General features: G+C 60.4%; 1 protein-coding gene across 7 annotated transcripts in view; it reads right to left on the minus strand.

The window, feature by feature from the left end:
- Window positions 1–446: 446 nt before the first annotated feature.
- The window catches only part of FOXP4 (forkhead box P4), a 52,005-nt gene continuing 33,113 nt past the window's right edge, over window positions 447–19,338 (minus strand). For 2 of the 7 annotated variants that reach the window (XM_039242686.1, XM_039242680.1), the window contains 14 exons: window positions 15,032–15,154; window positions 14,357–14,443; window positions 12,895–13,042; window positions 12,543–12,756; window positions 12,181–12,285; window positions 11,281–11,368; window positions 10,228–10,311; window positions 9,925–10,132; window positions 9,749–9,825; window positions 8,687–8,788; window positions 5,024–5,145; window positions 3,413–3,479; window positions 2,779–2,948; window positions 447–2,317 (listed from right to left, as the gene is read on the minus strand). In XM_039242686.1, the coding sequence (XP_039098617.1) occupies window positions 2,170–2,317; window positions 2,779–2,948; window positions 3,413–3,479; window positions 5,024–5,145; window positions 8,687–8,788; window positions 9,749–9,825; window positions 9,925–10,132; window positions 10,228–10,311; window positions 11,281–11,368; window positions 12,181–12,285; window positions 12,543–12,756; window positions 12,895–13,042; window positions 14,357–14,443; window positions 15,032–15,154 (1,743 nt within the window). In that variant the 3' untranslated portion in view covers window positions 447–2,169. The remainder of the gene's footprint in view (window positions 2,318–2,778; window positions 2,949–3,412; window positions 3,480–5,023; window positions 5,146–8,686; window positions 8,789–9,748; window positions 9,826–9,924; window positions 10,133–10,227; window positions 10,312–11,280; window positions 11,369–12,180; window positions 12,286–12,542; window positions 12,757–12,894; window positions 13,043–14,356; window positions 14,444–15,031; window positions 15,155–19,338) is intronic. The other 5 variants (XM_039242682.1, XM_039242681.1, XM_039242685.1 and 2 more) reach the window with 5 other exon arrangements.

Here is a 19,338-nt window from a genome sequence, read left to right on the forward strand (position 1 = left end):
CCCTATCCAGGTGGCCCCACGGAAGCAGGGTGATGGGACCAGAAGGGCACCTGGGCCTGCAGGCACCCGTCTCCAGGGGTGGTGGTCCTGCAGCAGGAATCCTCTCCATCCCCGGGGGAAATCTCCCTGCTGAACCTACCCTTAAAGGAAGGGGTGGGGGGTGGGGGGAGGGGGGCAAGAAGGAATTGTGACTTTGGGAGAAAGCAGAATGATGACGAGACCTGGTTTGAAAGAAAATACCAGAGAACACCAGGATGACAGTGGAAGGAGCAGGCGGGAGCTGGGGACAGGCACCCCCCCCCACACACACATCCCTCCCTCCCGTTCCGCTCGCGTGCCCTCCCAGAAAGCACCCCTAAGGAGCCCCCACTGTCCACGGGGCTCCTTTCCCCAGCCCCCCAGAGCAATCTTTCCCCCCTCACCCTGGTGACACACGCAGGGCCCGGTGAATAGAGGACGTTTAATATTTCTGTGCTGGTCAAACAGAACACAGGTGGGGGGTACATAAGGGAGGGGGCGGAGGGCCCCCTGCCTCTCAGGAAGGGTGGCTTGTGAAGGGGCGTATGTGGGGGGGTTCTTGGGAAATAGTCCAAGGAGTCTTCTCAGCAAAGGGGCCTGGCCTGGGGTATCACGAGCATCCAACACACCCAGTCCGTGGCCTAAGATGGGGTCCCCCATAGGGGGTCTGTGGAGTCTCACTTCTTTTCCAGCTCCTTTGCTGGAATCCGCACTCCCAGTGTGATGGGGGGCTTGGTCCTAGGGAGGGGTCTGGAGAGCCCCCAGGAAGCGCAGCCCAGGGTTGGGACTGGGAGGAGAGGAGGACCCCCGCCTCCTTCCCTCTGCCCGCATTCCTTCCTCCTGGCTGGCCAAGAGCACAGTGGGGGTGAGCAGGGCCCCCGGCCTCTGCTGAGTCCCAGGGTCCTCAGGGTGGGGTGGAGGAAGGGTGGAGAGAGGGTCTGGGCCACCAACAGACACTGTAAACTTTGGTTTAAAACAATAACTTAAGTGGAGGGAGGGCTTCCAGCCTGGGGCCAGGGCGGGGGAGCAAGGAGGGTGAGAGGGGGGAGGCGACAAAGGAAAAAGCCAACAAAAAGTTTTGGTTTTTGCTTCCGGCATAAGAAAGGTCTTTGGTCATCGGTTTAACTGGGGGTGGGGAGGGGGGGCTGAGGGAGGGTGAGGGAGGACTGCAACGGGGGGACCCACAGGCTGGGGGTGACCTGCTGGGTCGCAGCGGCCACCTGCCCCTCAAGCCTGGTGTCCGCCCGGCCTTTCCTGGGACAGAGGCAGGATGCTTCCTGGTGGCTCTGGCAGCTTCCGCCTCAAGGGCAGCGTGGCTCCCCCTCCATTAGTCCACCGGGCACAGACCTGGGTGAGGAGGCCAACGGCGATGGGCCCCTTCCTCTGCTCCCTGGTGCGAGCGCGGCGGGGGAGCACCCAGTGAACGGGGTCCAGGCCCAGTTCAGCCCGGGGTCCGCCCTGCAGCCGGTGGCCTCGCTCCCCCAGACCCCCACAGGGCACACGACTTGTCCCACCCCAGCCGTGGCTCTTAGTGGACACCGCTGAGGGGGCTGGTTTCCTCAGGGGGAAAGTCTGGAATGGCAGCTCGCCTGCCCAGGCGGGGGCACGGGCTGGGGTTGGAGTTGGGGGCTTTGGGGGAGTTTCTTCACAGTACGGAAAAGACGGTGGAAAGGAGCACAAATTAGGCAAGTTGGGCAGGGGGGCGGGGGGGAGGCTCTGGTCAGAAAACACTGCCAGAGCCAGGTGCGAGGGGCCCTGGGTTTGAGAGGGGTGGCTTCGCCCCGCCTGCGGGTCTCCATGGCGCTGAGGGGCCCTGTAGGGGAGAGCTGGTGGGGGGGAGGGCCCTGCTGCTGCTGGTGGTTGGGGGGAGGCGGTATTCAGATGCAGGGCAGGGTCTGAGGAAGGGTCTGGGCCCTCCAATTCCTCTGCCGGTCCCAGACCAGGGGTTCGGTGTCCCCTCGGGGGCAGGGCCGTCCCTGCCCACCAAGCGTCTGTCAGGTCGAGTTGGGAGTAGCTAGCCCAGTCCCCCCCACCCCCATCTGAGTCCTGGAAGTGCCTTGAGGTTTGGGCGGGGCTGAGGAGTGGGGGTAGGTGGGGCCTGGGTTCCAGAGGGAGGGGTCTCACCCCTGCCCGGCCGGCCCCTAGAGGCCCTTAGGACAGTTCCTCTCCCGGCAGCTCCTCCTCCAGGTCCCTGTCTTCTGGAGGCCCCGCGGTGCTGGGGTTGGGGGGGCCCAGGGGAGGGCCTGGCCGCCGGTCTTCCTCTGCCTCAGCCGGCTCCTCTTTCACCTGCACCTGGTGGCTGCGACATAAGGGACCCCGTGTGGGCACCTGGCAGGGCGAAGGGGGGCGGGTTCCCAGAATTTGGGGGTGCAGCGGGGTGTCCACAGCTCACTTCCCTAGGACCACATCATCCGTGAGCCACTGGGGCCTGACATCTTAGGTCTGATCTCCCCCAGAGCCCACCTCCCTGGAATAGGGCTGGGGGCTGGGCAGAAGTTGCCTCTGCTTGTGGAGAAGACAGAGAACAGGGAGAGAGGAGGAAGGAGAAGAGGAAGAAGGCACGACGGAGGGAAATAAAGAGGAGGAGACAGGAGAACAAGAAGGGAGAGGGAACGGAGAGGCACCATGAGAAGGAAGGAAGAGAAGTCACTTGTCTGGGAAGACAGGTGGGTGGGGGGTGAGAAGGTGGAGATCCCACTGGTGAGGGGCCTGGAGCCGGCGGGGGGGGGTGTGTGTGGGGATCCATGCCAGTGTGCTCACCTGTACTGGGGAGGGGAGAGGCGAGGGGGGCTGCTGCTGCCATTGCTGGGCAGCGGCTCCACGGACGCACCCACATCGTCATGGCTGAGGGGCAGGAGGCTGCTGGCGGAGCCGGGGTTCAGCATGCCAGGGCTGTTGAGGAGGGGGAAGCTGCTCTCGGCCAGGGCGGCCTGGAGGGCACAGGGGTGGCCTTGTCAGCCGGCTCCATCCAGTGATGTCCCCTCCCCACCCCAAGAGAGCCTCCAGGGTGCCCGCTGCTGGCAGGTCCATCTCAGCAAGTCCTCAGCCCATTCTCGGGCTTTCCCACGCGGCACCCCTCCCAAGGCCACACGGTGACCCCAACCTGCTGCCTCACAACTTTCCTGGGAACGTGCGCCTGACCCATCCCTCCCCAGGAGGCAGAAGGCCCCCAGACTGACAAGCCAGGGACAGAGATGAGGTACACCAGTGGTCATGCCTCCCTCCCTCCCTGCTCTTGGTGCCCTGAGTGGGGGTGGGGCAGAGGGCTGGCGTTTGGGGCCCCCTCTCCTCAGACAGATGGGCCCTCTGCAGGGGAGAGCGGATGAAGGTGTGTCTGCGTGGGCAGTCAGCAAGGGGGTGAGAGGGAAAAGGGCTCCCGTCAGGGCGCACTCACCTGGTAGCTGGCATTAAGTGCTCCGTAACTGAGGCCCGAGATCATGTTCTTCACCAGGGTGGGGCTCCTGGAAGACAGAGAAGGCAGTGTTCCGTTCATTCATTCAGGCCTTGACCGTGACTAGGCCCTGGCCTGTGCAAGGCAATACTCCATCCCTGCTGCTAGGAGGCTAGAGCATGGTCAGCACTACCTGCTGAGCCCCTGAGCCCCGCATGCGCTCTATCTCCCTTAGTGCTCACGCTGACACCGCCATGGTGTGTGCAGACAGCCCCCTTCCCGGGTCGGGGCTCTTGGGGGCTCTGGAACGTGTGCAGGGTCTCAGAGCCGGCCAGTGGGAACAGGGGTCCCTCCCAATGCCTGTCTTCCCGTCATGTGGCCCACGGCAGTTTTTCTCTGCTGCCTAGATTTCCCGGTGCTCGGCAGGTCCAAGCTATAGCTGATAGTCCCTTCTGTAATATCCACACTCTCTTGCCATCGGGAATTGTGGGACATCTAATAAGCCATGGGTTCAGCCTGTCCCTACGTGCTCCATGCCAAAGGCTCGTCTGCACAGGAAGGGGTTCAGGAGTTGGGCCAGGAAAAACAGTGGCTCAAGGCTGTCCCTCTTCCATAGTGACTGACCCCCTACCGCCCATTTACAGAGCATCTAAGAGAGGTTAAGGAACTGGCCGAAGGGCACCCAGCCAGTGAGAAGCAGAAGTACACCTGAATCCAGATCTTCTGGCCAAGTTGGTAAAGAGACATAAAGATACCCGCCCCCCATGTCCGGGGGGGTGGTACCCTCAGAAGGGGATGGCTTTCCTTCCCTTTTCTAGGCCCCAACCCTGCCCAGCCCCCACAGCTGCGTGGGGTGGAGAGGCTCTTTTCCCAGGAGAAGGATCTCTGAAGCGGAAAGGCATCCACACGAATAGACATCCACCTACTTGCCTCGCTTCTCTCCCCCTCCCAACAGGCCTCTGGCCCAAGAAGCATGGGCGAAAGGTAGCCTGTGTGAGGGACATTTGGGGTGGGAAGGCCACTGGGTGTTGGAAGGGAAGCCAAGGGGAGGTTTCGACCCGCCCCCACATGCCTCAGTTTCCACTGAAAATGCTACAGGCTAGAGCAAACACCAAAGGTGGAAGTTCAGAGACCCAGTTCTGCCATGAATCTGCAGTGTGGTGTGACTTTCCCCCCACCCCTAGCCCTCTCTGGGTCTCCTCTCCCTCTAACACACAGCGGTGGGGCCTGGGGTCCTTAGAGATCAGCTCATCCTGTGATGAGATAGGGGAGCACAGCTCTGAGGCTGGCTGCCCCTTCACTGATGGCCACCTGGCTGGCATCTCCCCATGTCCCAGCTCTGGCCATAGCTACTTCGGGTCTCTCTCTCTCTCTCTCTCTCTGCTGCCAGGTCCCCCTAAGCTTCTTCCCTCAGTCAGAAATAGGGACAGAATAAGGCATACGCATCCTCTTTCTGATCGCTTGTCACTTCCAGATTCTAGGCTCCCCCGCGTTCCTCCACCCCAGCCCCAGCGTGGGAAGGACCCGGCTCACATGCGTGTCCTGGAGAGAAACTGGGGATGACCCGGTCCACACCCCAGGCAGATGCCTCTGCTCGGGGCTGGGCCCACATACCCCGTCATCTTTGGCGGCCTCCGCTTCTGATACTCGCGCTCGTCCACGGTCCACACAGCGCCCTTGACGTTCTCCACGCGCACAAAGCACTTGTGCAGGCTGAGGTTGTGCCGCACGGCGTTCTGGGGGTGTGGGGACAGGGTGAGTGCTCAGAGCCCCCTGCCCCGCTCCGGCAAGCACACATGGCCAAGTCCCCGTCCCACCGTGTCCCACCTCCCCGAGCCAAGGGACAAGCAGGCTGCCCCAGGGAGGAGTCCCAGCCTCTCTCCTGCCCTCGACCCAGGGACTGCCAGGGTCTTCACGGCCCACAACCTGTTTTATGATCTGCTCCCTTCTCCCTGCCACATTTTGGAAAATGCTGTCTACCAACTAAACGCTGTCTAGGTAGTGATCATTCATCTTCCCGGCAGCACTGATCAGACACACGTCGCTGTTACTTGGGGCTCCTGATCACGAGATCACACTCGGGCCCTGGCACGTCAGTGACCTGTCATCTCAGGTGCACGCAGAATTCCCACTAGGCTTTAAAAGTTCTGGACATCAATCAGGAACCCTTGCTGAGACTTCCCTCAACCTCTAGGAGTGCGGGAGCCATGGCGTGGAGAACAGACGCTTGTTAAGAGCATGAGGTAAACAGCAGGCCTAATGCATACTTGTTGAAATACACGGGGAGAAAGGAGAGCACGGGTTTAGTAGCTGGGAGGCAGGAAGACGAGAGAGAAAAGAGGGAAAGTCACCTTGTCGCTCCCACCTCCTCCTGGCAGGGTAACTTCAGGAATTGAGGCCATCTGAATTGTAGGACACTTGGGTGAGGGCGGGGGTGCTTGGCCCAGTTCCCCCCAGGGGGCCTAGATGAGGGCCCTAGCGCACCCACTCCCCGCACGGCCCTCTGTCGGGTCCCTGTGGCTCTCCTCTCCCAGTTTCGCCCCCTCCCCACCCCCACCGTCTCTGTCCCTGCTACCTGTCCTCCCTCAGCTTCCCCCGCCTTGTCCCCATCCTTGTCTCCTCTTTACATTTCTAAACGGGGAAGAAAGCCGGCAGGGCGGGCAGCCCGTGCCCCTGGAGATCCCCTCTCCCTCTCTCCCTTCCAACTCTTGCCACTTGCAACTGGCCCGATTTCATTACCAATTTTAATTTGCCTCTAATTAAATCCTGTGTATTTTTCCGACTCGCTTGCTAATCCACGAGGGAGGCGGGCGGCTGGAGAGGAATCTCTTGGAGCGATAATTACAAAGGGCCTAATCACGCCGGGGCTCCTGCCTCGGAATAAATTTGCCCGCATTACGGGGCTCCGATCCTCCGCTTTGCAAATGAGAATGACCCCAATTTCCGAGGATGGCCTCGCCGGGGCTTTTTTCCCTCATTTCGAAGCCTGATTCGTGATGAGAGACTAATTCGTTACGCTGAAACATTAACGGCAATTTAAGGGGTCTGGCAGGGGGCTGCGTAAACAAAAGGAGGGCCCACAACACGGGCCCTGGGAGGGGACAGACACCGGGGGGCAGGCTGTTGAGGACCATCAGCGTGGCAGATGGCAGCTCTGTCCCCGGATGAACGGCAGCTGGCTCGGCCCTCGCTGGCCCCCGACCCTTCCTTCTGCCCTGGTCTGAAGTGGACAGTGACGGAGGGAGCGGGCCAGAAAGGGTGAAGACAGAAGAGAGGAGGAGAAACAGTTGAGGAGGGGCCTCAAGGGGCAGACAAATGGGTGGAAAGTGGAAGAGAAACGGCTGGGTGTGGACAGGGTACGTTTCCTGAGGACCATGAGTGAAGCCTGGCTGCAAAAATCCTGAAGGTCAAAGTGGACCTCAAGCGGAGACAGATTCCGCTGTGGCACAGGGAGGGCTGCGACTTCCCTTAGGCAGTGCCCTAAGTGGCAGTCACAGCAGCAGGGCACTAACTAGGAAGGTCACCTACTCCCCCAGCTGGTGTTACACTGGGACCTACACTAGCTGAGGCGGGCGGAGGTGAGGCCCTGGGGGCCAGAGACACACCACTGGGCCGACCCTGGCTGGGCGACGACAGAAGGTGGCATGGGAGGCCAAAGGCACTGGGCTAGAGGGGAGGGGCTTCAAGATGGCCATCGAGGGTTTTCAGCAAGTCCCCCAAACCACCCTTCTGATCTCAAGAAAGGACAGTGGGTTGGCACAGCGAAGAGAACAGGAAAGGAGGGCAGGTGGCTGAGTGATACTGTGCCCCCAAGGAGAAGGCTCTCTGTGAGGCTGTATAGTCTCACCCCTAAAGATAGAGGATTAATCTGCATTATTAACATAAACATTAGATGAACACTGTAATGATCCTTTCTGTTTGTATAGGACTCTTCTCATTTAAAAGACCTGGTATCCAAACTGGCCTGGAGGTTGGACACCGGACTAGGTGGTCCCCACAAGGCCCTGCTGGCTCAGGGAGAGGGCAGGACTGTGGTTGGCAGGAAATGACATCACTCACAGCCAATCAGAGCTGCCGTCCCAGCCCCACAGCCGCTTTCCCAGGCTTTGGGAATTGGGCACAGCGATATGGAAGGTCATGGAGCGGGGTCTCCTGCAGCAGTTAGCACATTTCGGGGCAGAGGACTGGGCCCTGTGCAGCCCCCGCCCAATCCCGCACTGGTCGGGAGGGGTCCTCAATGACACTTGTTGAAACCTGGAGGGGTGGCGGGGAAGTGGCCTGTTTTGTTGCACTTTCTGAGCTGGCCAGCAGGGGGACTCAAGAGCCAGGGATCCAATTAAGGTTCTGAAGTAGGGACTCCTTCCTTCCCCAGTGTCTAACCTTCCCCGCAGGGTGCCAACAATCCCTTCTCCTTCTCCCCTCCTCCTTCCCAATTTAGATATCACCTTCCCACTCTGCTGCATAGACCCTCATACTCTCACCCATCAGACTCACTCACTCTCTCTCTCTCTCTCTCTCACACACACACACACACACACACACACACACACACACACACCCCATTCATCCATCCATCCATCCATCCATCCATCCCACCTTGGCTATGGAAAAAGAAATCGCTGAGTGCCCCAGTCCACATCTCTGTGTCCCATTTTTCTAGAGTCCCTCCCTTCCCTGCCTCTGGTCCCCCGAGAACACTCTGTGGCTGAAGGTGTTGAAATGACTAATTGGATGGAGACAATCCTCTCCCTGCGGCCATGGCAGAGCTGGGGACAGGGTGTGAGCGCCTGGGTTTGTGTCCACGGGTCTTGCTCGGTCCATCCATGCGTCCAGGCCTGCATACAGCCCACCCCGCCCCAGGCTTCAGAACATGCACCTTTCGCCAAGGTACCCAGACCCTTGGGGTGTCTTGAGGGTATAACCTGGGCCTCCCTAACAGGCTCGGGCTTTACAGACTCCCAGAGGCCCTACTTCACGGGGCTGGAGCCCTTGGGGCCTATTGGGGAGCACTTCAGAGAAGAGGAGCATTTCTTCTCAGAAAGAAGGCAGCACAAAGCTGGAAAGGAGGGGCTGTTAAGAGGTAGCTGGAGAGCATTCCATAGCCCATGCTGAGGTGGGGGTGGAGGGGCCCATGGTGCGGCCTGGGCCCTGCTGGGGCCATTTCTGTAGAACTGCCTCTCCAATGGGACTAAATATTACGCAGACTTGGTCTCGAGGGGACGTGGAGATGCCCGAGGGTGACCGGGGCCCTTGGCAAGGAGGAAGGAGCGGCCTCACCTTCCAGGTGGCAGTGTTTCTCCGGAAATAGGCGAACATCCTGGTGAACCAGTTATAGATCTCATTCAGGGTCAGCTGCCTGTCAGGGGTTTCCAGAATGGCCTACAGGCAAGCGAGAAGCAAAGGGACCCTCAGTCTGGGCCTTGGAGGGTCACAGGCCTGTGTTCTCCCCTCCTGCCTGGCTCTGACTCTCACGCTGAGGAGAGAGGACACCTGCGACAGAAGCCTGTGGGACAAGAGGACTGGTGGTGCTTGTCAGTCCCCTGAAGGGAGCAGGCTGGGGACAGCCCAGCCAGGGGCCAAAGGAAACACGAGCCTCAAGGGCTACATGCACTGTACAAGCAGCACATGACTCCCTTCTGCAGGGAAACTGGTTTTAAGTGCCCTGCGCTGGAGTCGGAATGAGGCGGTATTCTCGGGAGAGAGATGTCCTGGGGTGGGGGTGGGGAGATGGCGTTTGGAATTTACCCTAATTTTGGCAAAGGGCACCCTTTGCATGAGATGGGCTGTGTGTGCATGTACGGGAATAAGTGTGAGGATGTGCGTGCTGGTGTGTGCAGATCAGAGCAGGCGGACGTATGTGTAAATGTACATTAAGCATTAAGGACATGAGGGAGGGAACGGGGTGTGTGTGTGTGTGTGTATGTGTGTGTGTGTGTGTGTGTAAGAGCATTGGGGGGGAGAGGGAGGGTGGTGGAGAGGGAGAGAGGGGGAGGGGGGCAAAGAGAAAGAGACAGAGAGAGAGAGGCAGGCAGACAGAGGGCAAGTCTGTGAGAAAATAATCTCTCAGGAGTGTATTCACACGGGAGTGAGAGAATGAATGACAGTGGGTGTGAGCAGCAAAAAATAGTGCGTGTGCCCCCAGAGACAGGTCTGCACCAGCAGCACGCTGAGGCCAAGGCTGTGCCAGAGGCCGTACTGCTGGGAAGGAAAACCCACAAGCCGGGACAGGACAGGTGCTGAAGGGGAAGTCTCTCCTCTGGCCTCGGGACACTCCTGGCGGCTGGGGCGCCGAGGTGGGGGCCCGTGTGCCCTGCCACCCCCTCTACCGTCCATACTCACCTGGCGGATGAGGGAGGCGTAGGTGAAGGGGGGCCTGACGTCGGCGTTCTTGTAGAACTCGTGATTCTGGGCCAGCTCTGGGGGAGACAGGCAGAGGGTGAGGTAGCCAGATGGGGGGTCTGGCTCGCCAGGGGCGGGAGGGGGGGGACGGGAATGACCCTCCTGGCAGTCCTTACCTGAGGAGATGGGGGAACAGAACTTGTCACTGCTCCTCCGCCGGGCAGGGCCCCCGCTGTGCAGGGAGGCAGAGCTGAGGCCGGGGGGCCGTAGGGGGGTGACAGGGGCAGCAGCCGAGGTTGGGGGGTGCACGAGACCATCTGGGAACGAGTCTGCTGCAGAGACGGTCACCTTGGAGAATGAGGAGGAGCCGGAGACCGGGTTCAGCTGTGAGCAATGGGGACGCTGCTGAGACCAGCGCCAAGGGTGGGGGAGGTCCCGGGGGGTCCCGGGAGGGCTGCAGGGAGGGGAGAGTCACTCACTGGCTGACTGAAGGGCTTGGGCTCGGAGGGCCGCATGTGCAGATGGGCCATCATGGCCTGCAGCCTCTCACTCTCCTTGGCGAGCTGTGGAGAGGCGGGAGGTGGGCAGGGGCTGAGCCCCAGGGGCATCCGGTCCTCTTCCTCCTCCACCAGACACCCAAGAGAACCCCTATTCCCACCACCCCTCTCCTCCACACCTCTGCGTCTGGCTCCCACTGTCCCCTGCTCCTGGAAGGACTCAGCTCTGCTTTACACGCCCCCCACCCCCCGCACACCCTCAAGGCCAGGGCCCGGGGCTGCTGGCTCTGTACAGCTCTCCCCACTTCTCTACACTGTGTGCCCCAGGCTCAAGCTCAGGAAGCCGCTACAGGTCAGGGGCCTCCCTCCTCACGGCATAGGCCTTTTCCCCCCATCGAAGGCAGAGGCTGTGGTTGAACAACACCCAAGTTCAGTGGCACTTGCGTGTGAGAGGGTCCTCCCGTGATGAATGGAGACGTGGGAATGGATGAATGATTCATTCACCCCCATTCATAAATTCAATAGATCTTTCACAATTGCCCTCTCATGGCAGGGCGCTCCGCGAGGCGCCAGAGGGAAACGGGTGAACGTTGACTGGCTGCTTGATGGACTGTCCTGAGTGTGCCTCAGGGTGAGGACTCAGGAGACGGGCTGCCTGCCTAGGTTCTAGTCCCTGCTTGGCCACCCACTGGGTGAGTGACCAGAAGCAAGTTTCTTCACCTCTCTGGGCCTCAATCTTCCGTATCTGTAGAGTGGGGCTGGTAACAGTACCTGCCGTGTAAGGTGGTGAAGATCCCTTGAGTTACACGGGGAAAGTATTTAAATCAGCACAAAGGGCGTGCTCAATGTTAGCTGTTAATATTGTTATTGTTTTTAGAAGGATGGCGCTCTTCTGGGCGCCCCCCCCGGGTTTGCTCAGAATCTGACTGCGATGACCTCGCGACATTGGCACACATGAGAAGGGATAAGATGACCCTTCCCTGAGACCCTCTCTAACCCCCTCCTGGAAAGTCCCCACGTCCCCGCAGTGCACACCTGGATCTCCAGCTGCTGTACCACCTGCATCTGCACCCGGCACTGGGCTGTGCTCCGGTCGTCCAGGGCGTGCTCTGTGTTGAGGTGTCTTCCAGAGGGCAGGAGGGGTCAGAGCAGAGACAGTTGGCCCTGGCTCTGGGCTGCTACCACCCTCCCATCCCGCAGTCTAATCCTGCCTACAGTCTGCAAGGCAGACAGACCAAGGGATACAACGGGAAAGAGGTGGGAAAGAAAAAAACAAAAAACAAAAAAACGAAAAACGGGGCAACGGGGCGAAGAAGGAAGCCGCCTTCTCGTCAGCCTCCTTTGATGTCTTTGCTAAAATCGCAGCTACAGAGAGATCTAATTGCAAATGAACTAATTAAGTAAACCTCTGACGAAGCGTGAAAACAATTTGTTTGACCCTGATGCTGCAAGGGTCTGGGAGACAGCGGAGTTAATCAGTCAGTGACAGAGCCTGGCACGGCTGTGGCAGCTGGCCGCCTGCTGCCAGCCGCCTGTCCGCCTCCCGCCCTGCCTGTCCACCGGCCTTCCGGCCTGTCACCAGGCCATCAGTCTCCAGGACTGAGTCTGGGGGAAGCTGAGGAGGGTGGCGGGGGAGTCCAGCTGAGGAGGGTGGCGGGGGAGTCCGCTCCTGCTCCTCACGCCCCCACCCTGCTGGGCTCTGACAGCCTGGGGATCGGGTACACAGAGGCTGCAGGCCCTGCAACATACTGGGAGGGGGGGCGGAGTGATCAGAGCTGGCGGGAAGGAGCTAGGCACCCCAGGGGTGAGGAGCGCAGGACAGCTAGTGGCTGGAGGCCCAAGAAGGGGCAAGCTAGGTGGCAGGCTGGGGGGTGAGGGGCCCCATGGAAAGGCTGCTGCTGGGGGGGGGCCACAGAGAGTGGGGGTGACACCTACTTGATAAACTGGCCGAGGTCTTCACACAGGGTCTCACAGCCTGGCCACTTACACTCTCCATGTCCGTACAGGGGGTGGGAGCCTGGCGTCTCCTCATGGGAGGAGCTGGGAGGGCAGGACGGAGGCAGTGGTCAGGGACCCTAAGGACTCCAACAGCCCTGGGCCCAGCTCAACCCCCACTCCCCCGCTGTTGATGCTTCTGTCTCTGCTATGGGTTTCCCAGAGACGGAGAATTTTGTGTGCCCTGGGAGAGCGGTGAACTTCCGGTCCCGAGCTCCACGTCCTCCCCCCCATCCCTGGGGCTCCAGGGGCGCCCTGGGGGGCAGGTGTGCAGCACCCTCTCCCAACCTGGGCCCCCGCACCTGTCTCTCCGAGGTGTGAGCACAGTGGGCTGTCCGTTGGGCAGGGTGTGGTGGGAGAGGGGGGGTGACACTTTAGGGGGGGCGGCAAACGAGGTAGCGGTGGTGGCTGAGCCAGTGAGGTCCAGCCCCTCCTGCTTGACGCTGTCCTCGGCGGGCTGCCCAGGGGCACCCTCGCCCTTCCACAGCTGGGGCAAGTCTGTCGGGCACACAGCTGCTGCGGGAGACAGAAAGGCAGGAGGCTGGCAGGGGCCCCCCATCTCTGCCCCTGGGGGGACCTCCCACCTCATCCCCGGGGAGGGGAAGCGCAGTGACAGCGGGAGGGGAGGCAGATCAGGGAGCGAGGGGCACTCACCTTGCGGGAGGGTCTGGAGGGGCCCTGAGGCTTGGCTGGGCTGCAGGCTGACCAGCCCCTGTCTCTGCAGGTTGAGCAGGTGCTGCTGCTGCAACTGTTGCATTTGCAGGAGCTGCTGCTGGAAGGCCAGCTGCTTGTTCCCCAGTGCCTGGTGGGGGGCCCGAGGGGGCGGGCAGAGAGGGGTGCCATCAGCGGAGGGCGAGCCGTCTGGCCCCCACCCTGCGGCCACCCCCTCCCAGGGCCTGTCGGCCCCCGGAGCTGTGGGAGCGGCGTCCGCGGCTGCCGCCTCTCTGCTCCCGGCCCAGCTTCCATAGGGCTGCATGCCTCCTCGCAGTAAACACACGCACGCACGCACGCACGCGCGCAAACACACACACAGCGGACCCAGACACGCAGCACGACGCCCTCCCTGCTCCCGCCCCCCTCCTTCCGCTGCCTCGGCTCCCCGCACCGCAGCTGTGCTCGCCTGGAAATGGGGAGGGGGGCTCTCATCACAATGATCGATGAGCCTGTCAGACTCCGGGGCCACTCCCGCCTGGCGGGCACCCTTCCCACATGCCCCGGTGCCCCCCTTCTGCGCCGAGGAGGGGGCCTACCCCCTCCAGCTTCTCTCTTGCTTCTTAGATACAGGGAATCAAAGAGTCTGACCAGACTTTCGAAGATCAGCATCAGCTGGTCACTGGGACCCAGGCCCAGGGAAGAGCCATCGCTACTGCTCAGGCGCACACTAGCTCACTGAACTGGAGCTCTGCTCTCGCCCTGTCTCTCCCCCCCCCCCCCCCCCCCGCCCCCATTCAGTTCCTCACACAGGCACTGACAAGTCAGGCCAGCAGCAAGTCATTTCTGAGTCCCAGGAGTCAAGCATGTCCCGGGTGCTTGGGAGGCAGGGACCAGGGACGTCTCTGCCTGCCTGCCTGCCCTGGGGGTGGGGTGTGGGGGGCTGGCTATTCAATAACCCCAGCCTAGAGATAATGCAGAGAATGCAACAATTACTAGACCCAGACGGTTGAGGGGGAGGCTGTGGGGCCTTGGGCAATGACTAGGCATCAGCAGGGCGGGCTTCTGGAAAGAAGCAACTCAAGACTTGGCTGTGGTTTGGCCAGCAGGAGGGAGGCACATGTCTAGGACATGGAGGGAGAGCCAAGGGGCCTGATATGGAAGCCCAGGAGACATGGTGGCTCAGATGAGGCGAGTGGGTACAGGCTGGGGAGTTCTCTGGAGGGAAAGGGCAGGATATCGCAAGTGGCCGAGGCTGGGGCTGGGCTAGGGAAGGGGGGTGGGCGCAAGTAGGCAGGAAGCTTCCCCATAATAAAGCAACTGATCCTGAGCAAGGACTGTCGGATGCTCACATACACGCATCTACATGCATCTTCACGCCTGTGCGCAGTGGAACCCGGGGCTTAGCCTTCTGCTCTCATTAACCCAACAACACAAGGGCACATCTGCCCCCCACGCCCCTTACCTCTTTGGGTTGCTGCTTCCCAGCCTGCTGTTGGGTGAGGAGCTGTAAGTGGAGCTGCTCTTGCTGCTTCTTGTAATATTCCTGCAGCTGGGTGGGGGGTTGGGGGTGGGGGGGGGGCAGGGGTGGGAGTGGGTCACCATGGGCAGGGGACTGCAGACCCTAGTGCAACCTCAGCCTGCTCTTAACTGGGCTCCTGGAGGCAGAAGGAGAGTCTCACTGGGGTGGTGAAACAGACACAGAGAGAGGTCTGCTCTCCCTAGTTGTCTCTGAGGGTCCCCAGCAGGGCCTGGAAGGGGAGGCAGTGGGGGAGAGAGTGCCCCCCCCCCCCCCCCCCCCCCCCCGCAGCTGCTGCTTGGTGGGTCTCCTGAATAGGTCATGACAAGGTGCCTGGATGTTCCAGTGCTCTGCCCTTCCCTGGGGCTCTGGATACAGAGGTGGGGCCGGCACAAGGAGGAGTCAGGGGTGCTGCTGTGGGAGAGGCCTGACCTCTGACCTCTCCCCAGCTGCCCCGGGGGGAATGCAGATCAGTCCAGCCCGGGCAGTCTCTCTGGTTTCCGCCACTGTTCTGGCCCGCAGTGATGTTGGCAGTAAACAGGGTGAGAGATGGGAAGCCTGCGCCTGCCCTGCCCCACCCTCCCCTCCTGGGCTTCCCAGCTGCCCGGGGGCCAGACTCACCTGCTGCAGCATGAGCGCTTGTTGCTGCTGGAGCAAGGCCTGCAGCTGTGGGGGTGACAGGATCTGCTGCATCTGTTGGGGGGTAAGCATCTGCGGCGACATCATGGCCACCGACACGGGCACCTGTGGGATTTGGCCCCATTAGCCTGCTCACCTCAATCCCACCCACGGTATGGCAGCATGGACCCGAGTGCGACAGCCTGGGTTCGAATTCTGACTCTGTCACCCGCTAGCTGGGTGTCTTGCGACAAGTGACTTAGCTCCCTGTTCTCTGGTCGCTGAACCAGGAAGTAGCAGCAGTGCCTACTCCTTGTGGCTATCATGAGGATCGAGGTGATGCTTAGAACAGACCTGGTACACGGCAGGCGCTCCTAAGGGCTGGCTATCATTGCACGATGCGCTGTCTCCAGAGAAGGAACGGCAGACCCTAGTGTCAGGGTCAGGAGAACCCACACCTGTGCGTGCGATGCAGCGCTTCTCCCTCAGGGGATAGGCCACACAGAGCCAAATCCGGGTCTTGCTCAGTCCAGTCTGATGGCACTGTCTACAAGGTGGGCCTGGCCAGGGGGGTGGTCTGCAGTTGGGGGAGGGGCTCAGAAAGTGGCCCACATGGCATGGGGCCTCCGGCTCTGATCACATACACGTCACATACTCTCGCACACCTGTCTAGACGTTACATGCAGAGGCCCAGAGCTGAAGCCCTGGGGGTGCCTTCCCCGGTGTGTACAGGCATAGTTAAGTCAAAATGGGCTGGAAAGAACGCCAGGCAGGGAGTTGGGAGGCACTACTGCTGCTACTCCTGGCCCTGGAATGAATTTGATGGGTGACCTCCAGGCCAATCGCTTGCTGTCTCTGGGGCGTCAGTTTCCTCAACTGTGAAACAGGGATTGGACTACAAGAGAGGGCTCCTCCCAGCAGGAATATGCAAGATTCTCAAAGTGGAGCTGCCTTCTATCCCCTGCCCTGGGTTAGGCCTCTGTGTGGGAGCTTGAAGGACCTAGCTACCAGCAAGAAGTTTCTGGAGAAGCAGTAACATCATTCTTTTCCCAGCCCCACCTCCCTGAAATCCCCAGGCTTGGGCAGTCATCTTGCCGGGGGGGGGGGGGGGGTCAGGGGGGGACAGGCTGTCTTGTCCTGCTGTTTTGGCAGGACAGGTGCCCTGGTGGGGCTCTCTGCCAACCCCACCACTCTGAGCCCAGCTTGTCTAATCTCCCCTCCCACTGCCAAGCCCTAGAAGCGCCCCCGCAACCCCCCCTTTCCCTTTCCCACACACAGCAGGCACTCACTGTTTGCACCCCTGAGCTGAAATACCTTCCCCAGCAGATCAGAGGCCCCTCTGCCAGCCCAGGGGTGGGGAGGGAGGGGTTCAGGCAGCCCAGTCAGGGAGGAATATTCTGCAGGGACTTGTCCCGGGCAGGACATGACAGGTTATGTCCTCAGGGGACTTGTGGCCCTGTCACCTCCCCCTAGCCTCGTGGGTGGGGCAGGGGAGAGGAGCTGGTTCCCTTGCAGATCCCTGGCAGGGGCAGTACTCTGCCTCAAGCCACCAATTAGGGAATCCCCTGGCAGAGGAGCAGCAGGGGAGGTGTGGTGGATCTGGGGACATCGGGGAAGTCCCAGTGCCCCCAATTCTTCTCCCTCCACCCCCCCCCCACAACAACTAGTGGCTGAGCCCCCACCCTGGGCTCCTCTCCTTTATCCCGGCCATCTCTGTGCCAACAGCCCGGGGAGGGGTACACCCTAGCTCTTTAGCTGTGATGCTGTGTGAATGAAGGCTCCCAGGAACCTTAAATGGCAGCATGGGGATTCATGCCCAGGTCTATGAACCCAACGGCTCCTGGTGTCTCCAGGTCCCACACTGCCTTCCCTACCCCAGAGCTGGTCTTGAGGAAGGTCTGGAAGAGTGTGTGGAAACCGAACATATCCAGGGAACTGAGGGGTCGATGGGGCTGGAGACCCAAAGGCCGACCTCCCCTTTTACAAGTGTATCTGGAGGCACCTCTAGAAAGCCAGGCTGTAGGGGTCTTCTGGTCCTCACTCTTGGAGGGGCCGGGGCCGAGGAGACAGACAACGGCACAGACCCACCCCGCTTGCGGGATGTCCTCAAAGCTGGGAGGTGGCTCAGCTGTCCTTTTTTTCCCTCCTCCCATGGGGGTGCCCACCATGGTGGTATTGAGCTCAGTCCTGGATTTCTGGGGCAGGTGACCTAAGTTCCTGTCCTTGACACTGACCATCCTTTGAAATCACCCCATCTCACCTTCTCCCAGACCTCCAATTGCTCATTACGTGCCTTTAGGCACCCAGACCCTAAGTTCTAGAAACTTCTGAAGCTGGCTCCTTTGTGTGTGTTATTTCACAAGTCTTCACAGCACCCCCAGGGAGAAGGTTCTAATCCTCATACTATTTTATAGATGAGGAAACTGAGGCCTAGAGGAGTTACATCACCTGCCCTTTCCTCAAAGGCACGATGTGAGAAGGGGTACGTGAAAGTGATCTGTAGGCCATCAAATTCCACACAAATGTAGAGAAAACTACTTTTAAAAACATTCTGGGTTTTTCTCTTCTCTCTTCTCTTCTCCTCCTTCCCCTCTCTCTTCTCCATGACTGCCCCTTAGGCCCACCAGGGGCCCCGGAAGGGTACTGCATGGCAAGGGTCCCCAAGGATCAGAGTCTGGGGCCTGTCGTTCCCAGGGAAGACTCAACTAGGGATGGACACGGCCCAGGCAGGGAGAGACAGACCGGACACCAGGGATCTTTCCAGTCACTGGGGCTGTGAGTCACGGTGAGTGGCATGCAAGAAAGGATGTGGCATTTCCTTCCTTGGGGCTTTCCTACTTGGACGCAGGGGAATGGAAGAGATGACCTTGGAAGGCCTCCCTGGCCTCCACCATTCCTGCCAATTGGCCCAACGGCTGGCCAGAGAGGCGGCTACAGAGATGCGGACGGATTACCTTGTGTGTACTTGTCCAGTGGGCCCAGGGGGTCAAGAAAGGTCAGCGAAGTGGCTGCCGCATGCCGCGCTCCTGAGCTGCCTGACCCCGTCTACCTCCCCCCAGGGCCCCTTAGGGTTCTGAGGACTGAGCTGGAGCTTCCCTGGTGTCCGTGCTGACCCCTCACCAGGCTGGGATGCGTCAGGATAGGCACTGTCAGCTTGTCAGCTCAGCAAGGCCCGTGAGTCACTGTCTGGAGAGTGGCCAGGACAGCTAAATGCTTACTAAAGCCCTGGCAGGGTGAGCCCTGGGCTAAACGCCGACGGCTGCCTCCAGCCCCTCCCTCGGGGACCCTGCCCAGGCCCCTGAGTCCCCCACCCACCGCGATTACAGCGTGCTGGGCTGGGGGGCCTGACATAGAGGCAGCTTATCTGGGACCTGAGGGTTTGGGAGGTTGTGCACCCCATGGATGCAATTTGGTGCTAGAATCAAGAACCTAAATTCGCCCTCTTAAGTGGGGTCTGAGGTCCTTGGCTTGCTGGAGAGACCAGGCCAGACAGGCCAGAGCTTGGTTTAGAATAAACTCCCTTGCAAATGACCAACAGGAAGTCCGCAGGTTAGTTCTGGGATAAAGCTGCAGCAAGAAAGAAGTGTTGGGGACACAAGATGAACTTCCAGCAATTCTGGAAGAGTCAGCCTGGGGGAGGGAGGGAGGGGGTGGCCTGAGAAGATGGGCAGAGCTAAGAGGCCTGGCCCTAGCCTACCATCCCGCTCTGTCCCCCAAAACTCCCAGCTACCTTTGCTGCTTTCTATAACTGACTTCTCCCTGCTGGGGGCCCAGGCTGGGGCCCAGGCTAGGCCATCTCCAGCCTAGAGCTGGAGACTCCGATGGTTCTAGAACCTTGTGAAGCTGGCTGCAGGAGAGAAGTTGTGAACATGGCGGGGAGGTGAGCGGGGCAGCCAATCCTGTCTCGAGATGGGGAACAGAGCAGTGTCATGTGTGGGCCCCTGGAAAAGGGCTGCTGTCTATCTCCCTTTGTTTAGCACATCACTCACAGAAAAGCTATTTCTAGGCCCTGGGACCCAGGCAGAGACAGAAGGTTCACCTCCTTAGACACAATCAACTTAAGGGTAGAGAGGAGAGGCAAGGGAGGTATCCAGGATTGGGCGAGAAGCAAGACCAACAGTGAGAGCTCCGGGCTTCTGGGGAAGCGCAGACGTGGCCCCAGGAACCCCACCTCCCTGGGCCCAGAAAATCCTCCCTGGGGATTACTGGTGTTCAGTACTGTGCAAAGCACACACCATGTCCCAGTGTTGGCGTTTAAGTTTAAATTCTGGAGCTAGTTGCTTGGGGTCAAATCCTGGCTCCATCCTCAT

Source organism: Hyaena hyaena, unplaced genomic scaffold (genome assembly GCF_003009895.1).
Source record: "Hyaena hyaena isolate Hyena2069 unplaced genomic scaffold, ASM300989v1 scaffold_211, whole genome shotgun sequence".
Taxonomy (NCBI): Eukaryota; Metazoa; Chordata; class Mammalia; order Carnivora; family Hyaenidae; genus Hyaena; species Hyaena hyaena.